General features: G+C 46.5%; 1 protein-coding gene across 1 annotated transcript in view; it reads right to left on the bottom strand.

The window, feature by feature from the left end:
- Positions 1-470: 470 nt before the first annotated feature.
- The window catches only part of TTC28 (tetratricopeptide repeat domain 28), a 276,929-nt gene continuing 270,157 nt past the window's right edge, over positions 471-7,242 (bottom strand). The window contains exons 21-22 of the mRNA XM_024196899.2: positions 6,017-6,124; positions 471-4,455 (exon numbers count right to left, since the gene is read on the bottom strand). Of these exons, the coding sequence (XP_024052667.2) occupies positions 2,831-4,455; positions 6,017-6,124 (1,733 nt within the window). The 3' untranslated portion in view covers positions 471-2,830. The remainder of the gene's footprint in view (positions 4,456-6,016; positions 6,125-7,242) is intronic.

The raw sequence follows: 7,242 nt of genomic DNA, 5'->3' as shown, positions 1-7,242 counted from the left end.
AGCGTCTGCATAGTTAATCCACCTCCGAGAGGTGGTAGCTCTGTCAATAGGAGAAGCTCTCCCATCAACATAGTACTGTCTGTGAGGGGGCGGGATTTTAGGTTGGTATAACTATAGCCTTGGCTACACTCAGGACTTCCCAGCCCGTGCCACCAGCGCTGTGAGAGCTCTCTCGCAGCGCTGTACGTACTCCACCTCTCCGAGGGGAATAGCTTGCAGCGCTGCGAGCGAGCGTGCGGCGCTGCAGGCTCTGATTACACTCGCGCTTTACAGCGCTGTACTCGCTGCGCTCGGGGGGGGGGCGTTTTCACACCCCTGAGCGCAGCAAGTTGCAGCGCTGTACAGCGCCAGTGTAGCCAAGGCCTATGTTTTCAGGGGGGTGGGTTTTTCACATCCCTGTGTGAGGTAGTTATACCAATATAGGTCTGTAGTGTAGATCTGGCTTTCGTACCTTTCCCAGACTTGAGGAAGAGCTCTGTGTAGCTAAAAAGCTTCTCTCTCTTTCTCACCAACAGAAGTTGGGCCAATAAAATATATTACATCACCCACATAGGAAGCTGTAATGCAACAGCCAAACAATTTGCATCTAGTAAGAAGTGTAGTAGATTTAGCTTACTGTTTTGCCACATTTTCTAATATGTGTAAGTGGAGCATTAAGCTCTTCCTGGTCTTTTGCACTGAAAGTTTCATGATCATCCCTCTCTCTATTAACTGTCTGCATGCACATCCTCTGACATATGGTATCTGTAGTGCTTGCATTTAGTTTCTTGCAGTTGTGATTGTTTCTTAGTGCTTGCATTTAGTTTCTTGTGCAGTTGTGAAACGTTCCTCTCCAAACCATAGGGTTTTTAAATGCTAATCAGGGCCAGTATTTTATATTACAGCCATGTAACGTTAAATTGGGAGAATTTAATGCTCTGTACTGCTATAGCACCTTTCATCCAGGTTTTCAAAGAGCATCACAAATGTTAAGACCTAGAGCTTCAAAAGGGGGCTGGGTGACACAATTTTATGCATCTACAGCTATGCCCAGCCATTTGATTGCACCCACAATTCATGTAGATAGGCCTCTACTACAGAGCACAACACCAGGAGCTGAGCTGAAATCGAACTAAAAATCGAGGCCTAATTAATTAAGCCTCACAACACCCCTGTGAGGTAGGTAGGTAAGTATTACTACCCCCATTTGACAGATGGGGGCGCTCAGGCACAGAGGGGTGAAGTGACTAGTTCAAAGTCTCACAGTGAATTGGGGAGAGTCTAGAGCAGAAGCCAGGTGTCTTCACTTTGTTCCTTGCTCTAAGATTCTCACAGCACATTGCCTGTGTAATACTTTGCTTTGAGCTATATGTGCAGCGCGGCTGAGTTCATGTTGCTGTGTATGTCCTGGTTTCAGTGCACGTAAATTCGGTCTTCGTTACATTAATTCTGTGGTTTGTATTTAACGACCTTCTTTAAAAACCACAAGTGTCCCAGCCTGATTCCCAACTGCCTTAGCTCCGCCTCACTGTGTGATGGCTGTTGCCCAGCCTGTCTCCCCTCCTAGCTGCAGGAGTGCTCCTGGCTTTCCCACGAGGCCCAGGGGAGAAGGCGTTAACAGACCCAGGTGCATAGATTTTAATGTGCAGTCAGTTTGCACTTTCCATCCCACGTGCGGTCTGTTTGCACAAAGACACACACCTATTTAATTTGCATATATTGACCCTGAAAGCAACATAACAGGGAAAGGGATTGTGGAATTCTCCCTGGGAAGAGGCTTGGGAAGATCTAACAGTAATGGAGAGAGCTCCTTGAACACATGATCACTAGATCACACGTCAATATCCGATTTCTGCATGCTGAGGAGCTGCACACTGCGTAACCCTTTCTCACATTCACTGTGCATCTGCCTCTCATTTTCAGAGTTAAACAGAGAAGTTCTGTGCTGACCAGCTACCTGCCAATATGAAAAATGTACCCTTGTAAAATTATGTGCAACAAAGGTACCACTCTGTAAAACCAGAACTTGTATCTGTCACTCTCACGCTACTCAGATATGGGATTTTGTTCATTACTTACCAAAATGTTCTTTTGGGGTCAGACCAATTAATGGAAATTTCAGCCTAAAAGGCATTTCTTCAGAAAAAGTTAACTGAAAGTGGAATTAAGAATGGAACATCCCTTTCTACTTTATCGGCATGTCACCAGCACAGCACCAGAATGATGTGTTGACAATGTTGCCAGGGAGTTGTACATTGCTAGCGTTTTCTCACATCTGCTTGCATTTGACTAACAGCAATTTCACCTAGTTACATTATCATCTACTCCCCCTGCGCAGCCCCTGGAAGCATAAAAGCAGTGGCTTGTACTTCTGCTCTGTGTGCATTATCCTTGTGGCATAAAATGGAAGATTTGCCTCGTCTCGCCTCCTTCCCCAATCCCTGGATATGTATAAATTCTGTATAAAAATCCAACTGTAAACATCCTTTCAGGATAAGAAATACATGTCGGTGGTTTAAAGGCTAACATTTTGTGAACAGACATACAGATTAATTGAATTTGCTGCTGCACAGAACTAGCTGTGAACGCTACACAAAACTGTCATCAGGTGCATCTGGCCAAAGGAGTGACAAGAGGAACTGAAACCTATTTGCATAAGGCCCTTGTCATACACTGCAATGCATTGCGCCAGGCTAATTTGTCTCATTACTCTGCACTGCTAATCATGGGTGTGACCATGACTTCTCGGGTAATATTCTGTGGTTTTGTATTGATCAAGGCAAGTGGGTAGAAGCAAATACTGAGAACCTTTATGTGACTGCAAGTTGAATCAACTGGTATAAAAGACATTTCAACATTTGGAGGAAGGGAAAAATCTCCCTGGTGACAAAAATTTATAACCATTCCCAGATGGCAGCCTCAAGGGGCGTACTGTTCCCGGAATGCTATTGGAAGGTGGAGAATGGGATGAAGTCACTGCATTGGTAGTTTCAGGGCGCCTGTGTCCATTTGGAGGGTTCTTTTGTGGAGAAGCAAGGTGTTGCTGAATAGACAACTCCTTAAGTTCCAGCTTGTCTGCACTTTCATCTTTGCTGTGCCGTGGAGATAAGTTTAGCAAGCTGAGAACATCTCTCTTAGCAGTCATTGTTCCGGGAGCTCCTCGGAAAATCTTCATAGGGCCTGTGGAATGTTGGGGAGTGCTCTGCCAAAACATTTTCAGGTTGTGGATGGCCTGCACCTTTTCATCGATGGCAGCCATTTTTAATTTGTCTATATCTGGGGCATCAGCTGGGCTGGAGCGAGCAGAACCAGCTGAGGAGTACGAGAGAGCAGGAGAGGGGGTGCTGCCCACAGGAGACTGATGCCCTGAGCTTGGGGAGATATTTCTGGGAGATTTAGAAATATGAGCGCTGTAAGGAGAGCTAGGGTACTTGAGTTTAAAGTGAGGGTGTTCAGTTAACGAGCCATGAGAGTCAGAATTCGGAGAAGGCTGCCCACTGTATGGGCCTGTGCCGTCTTTGTTGGACATCTCCGATGTTGTGGGGCTGTTATATCCGGAACTCACTTTCTGAAGGGATGAGCTCCTTGTTGGAGGCTTTGGTTTAATTGTAACTGGTGAAGGATGACTCCTCTGACTAGAGCTCAGTGGCCTACTGAACGCGCTGGTCTCTGAGGCTCTGAATACAGAAGCACCAGCTGCTGCTCCATCTTCCGAGTTCTTCTTCTTGCTCATCTGACTGCCGCTTCTTTGAAGACGTTCAACAGCAATAAGGTGACTTTGAGTCTCCTCCAGAATTTTCTGGGCCAACTCTTGTGGATCGAGCTTTGGGTTGTTCTCCTCTTGGGATTTGACAGTGCTGTCAGTTTCAGTGCTAGATTGGTCAGATTCTCCAGTATCAGAACTTGCAAGTTTTCCAACTTTTTGGAAAGGTGAGTTCGGACTGGGAATAAGAGTCATTTTAACAGGGGAATTTGGGGTACTTATGCTCCCTTTGGAACTGACAGAAACTTTAATCCCTCCAGATTGACCAGTTTTGGATTGTTTGTGATCAGGGGAAAATCTTGTTTTTATATTTTCTTGATAAGTTGCCATAGGCTCATTGCTAATTATAGAAAATCCTTCATACTCCTCATTGTCTTTGCTGGCTGCAGCATTGGTCTGTGGAGACAGTTGGCTCCGTGGCACAGAGGACCTTTGCGGATAGACATTCTTAGGCCTTTCATAGTCCTGTCGCCCCCTGTGCCCTGCACCTTCTGATGTGCTCTCTGGCTTGGAAACAAAACTCATTGAAGAAGCGATAGAGCTCAGGCTGTACACAGAAATGGCGTCTGATGCAATACTGTCTGGACAAGTAGGAGAGAAGGGAGGGTTCTGATAGCCCAAAGGCATTGGGTTGGAAATGGACTGAGCAGAAGCCAGTGATTCCAGTGATGAGGAACTGTCCAGGCTAAGACGTTTGGGTAACTCTGTAGAATCTAAATAAATGAAAACAACAGCACTTATTACAATGAAAGCAAGTGGTACAGTATGTGCACCTAGTCTCATTTGTTTAACAACTCCAGTGCTGCTTCCACTACACAATTGCTAATTATGTGAGAAACATAATGTATGCATCCCAGGAAAGGTGCATGCAGAAACTCAATGCTTCTACCAGAAAAGAACTTGGTAGAGTTGATATTTTAGTCCTCCAAATCACCTCTTTATACAAGACTCCAACTGCCAGCAGACCTGAATTCTATTCCTAACTCTGGCATTGACTGGTTATGTGACCACGGGCAAGACAAAACCTCTGTGCACCGATGTCCCTGTCTGTGAAATGAGGCTAGTATTTCCACTTTCTTGCAGGAGTGCTGTGAGGTCTAATCCATTAACATTTAAAAAGCATTTTGAGATGCTTGGAAGGAAAGTGCTGACTCATAGAATCAGAGGGTTAGAAGAGTATTCCTGCATTGCTGAGCACTCTACAGCTGTGGTCATAGGACCATGGCTAGGGCAGGCTCATTTAGGACAAACATGCTGCTGGTGCAGTCACCTTACTCTAGCTGCCTCAGCCCTATATGGTACCATAAGGGAATGAGAACAAATCCAGTTTGCAGCCATTGTAGGCACACAAGGCAATAGTGTGAGAGCGACAGGACCACGGGACTGTTAAGAAATATCAAACCTTGCACTGATGAGACACCAAGTCACAGCCAGCTCAGGTCAGGAATGAGCTGGTATTTGGTGGAGCTCAATCCTGGTCCCGGTCTACAAGTATCCACAGCACAAAAAGATACGACTGCAGTTTGCACCCGTTGGCAGACTTAGCTGAGTGAAAGGCCAATTGACGGAACCTAAACTCCCCTCTCATCACTGAAGCGATCTCTCCAGATTGTAGCTGAGGCATGTTGACAGGTGACAGTCCATACTGCCCTTATGGTCTCTATTTTATATAAATAGAGGACTTCAGTGCTGTCCCAGCACTAATTCATACGACAGAGTAGTAGAAAATGGGTGATGCCCCTGAACTGTGTAAGGGACACAATCCATATTCGCTTGACTGACAGCCGCTCTCTGTTTGTAGAGAACTGAATGCCCTTCAGTTTTACTCTAAAGGAGATTTAGCTCCAGGGGAACTAGTGACTTGATGAATCATAGAAGTTAGAGATGGAAGTGACCAACCCATCTCCCAAATTTTCCTCGGAGAGACAGAAATCTCTCCAGTTTTTCTTTTGCACCACCCTGGGCCTCAGACACCCCACCCATAGTATTTGCCAAATAAACTCCCTCTCCTCCTTAAGTCCCCACTTCTCAATGTTTGCAGTGAGTCTTATAGTCAGAGCAGTGGTGGAGAGCTAGCTGCTCTCTGGCAGACCACTCACAGGCTTGGGAAGTGCCACACACCCCAGTTCACTAAATAAGTAAAAAAATTCACAGCAACTGTGTGAGATGCTTTCCTTTGTGCAAAAGATAATAATACTCCACCTAAATAGATACTATCATCCTCCAGCCATCAGATGGAGCAGGAGCAAATAATGTCACAGCACGTAGCCTTACCAAAAAGTGCCAGCAGGGACTGGAGAGCAAAGTGCATGGTCCTCCTATTAGCTTGTTTCCCAGTTTTCAGTATCACCTCCTCCTGCCCGACTTCACAAAGGTCAAAACCTGTAGGAGAACACAGAGCAGAAGACCATTTCTCACCCAAAGATTTTGTACCTTGAACTGGTCCCAGTAAGTGACTGATGCTGCACATAATCCCTGACACGGACCTTGCAGCGGCCTCGCTCAGTGCTGTCTCCTCTGTGCCAATGTGCTGTATCTGCCTGGTTAGTATTTAATATTTCTATTCCAGTAAGTGCCCACGTGTCCCACTAATGACTGGGGCCTTACTGTGCTAGGTGCTGTACAGACACATAGGAAGACACAGTCCTTGCCCTGAGGACCTTACCTGGGCAGGATGGAGGAAAGAAAAATAACCAAATGTGTTCTATTTTATAGATATATACACTAGCAAATGTTATCCTGATATTTATAAATAGAGTCAGTGCTAATTATGCCCCATGTGCCCCCTCAAGCAGTCACTGACTGGCTGATCTTTTAGAGGGATCGTAGCAGCAGTGGGTCTATGGAGAGGGCAATGGCCTTGGGGCTCAGTGCAGGGAGGGTTCGGGGCAGTCTGGAGAAGGCATGAGAAGATGAGGCTGGAGGGCAGATAGGAAGGCAATGACTTATCTTTGTCTTCTTTCCACTCCATTTCCTTCTAAGTGGCGGTACCCTCTCTTTGACTACCTACTTATATACCCTTGCCAGAAAATGGGGCCCGGGCAAAACTGGGCTACTCTCAAATCAAATGGAAGTTGCCACTTGAAGTCAATAAAACCCAGGTTCTGCTGATTGAGGTGGTGTTAGGGTGCAGAAAGAAAGACACACACACAACTCTTGGGGGAATTTTGTGCCACTGCACAATGCTGAATTTTGCAGAAATTAATGTGCACGCAGAATTTCCCTTCCCCCACAGAAATGGGCTGCAGTGCTGCTAGCCACCACTAGGGGCCAGTGGACTTGGCAGAACCCAGCTGGCACATAAAAGACATTGCCGGGGAGAGGGGGAGGCAGCTAGAGTTCCCAGCATGTCCTGAGAGAAGGAGAGGGTGGCATGCAGGAAACTCCGTGCAAGCCTGGAACCGAACATCAGGCTGTGTCTCCCTCTGGGTCCCTGGGCGGGGGAGAGGGTTCGGGTGTATTGACTGAGGGGGACCCCCGCAGGTGAACTCTGGGGGGAG

The sequence above is a fragment of the Terrapene carolina genome, unplaced genomic scaffold (assembly GCF_002925995.2).
Source record: "Terrapene carolina triunguis isolate 2854851 unplaced genomic scaffold, T_m_triunguis-2.0 Scaffold234, whole genome shotgun sequence".
Taxonomy (NCBI): domain Eukaryota; kingdom Metazoa; phylum Chordata; order Testudines; family Emydidae; genus Terrapene; species Terrapene triunguis.
The sequence above is the reverse complement of the archived record's forward strand: the minus strand, read 5'-3'. Positions and strand labels throughout refer to the sequence as shown.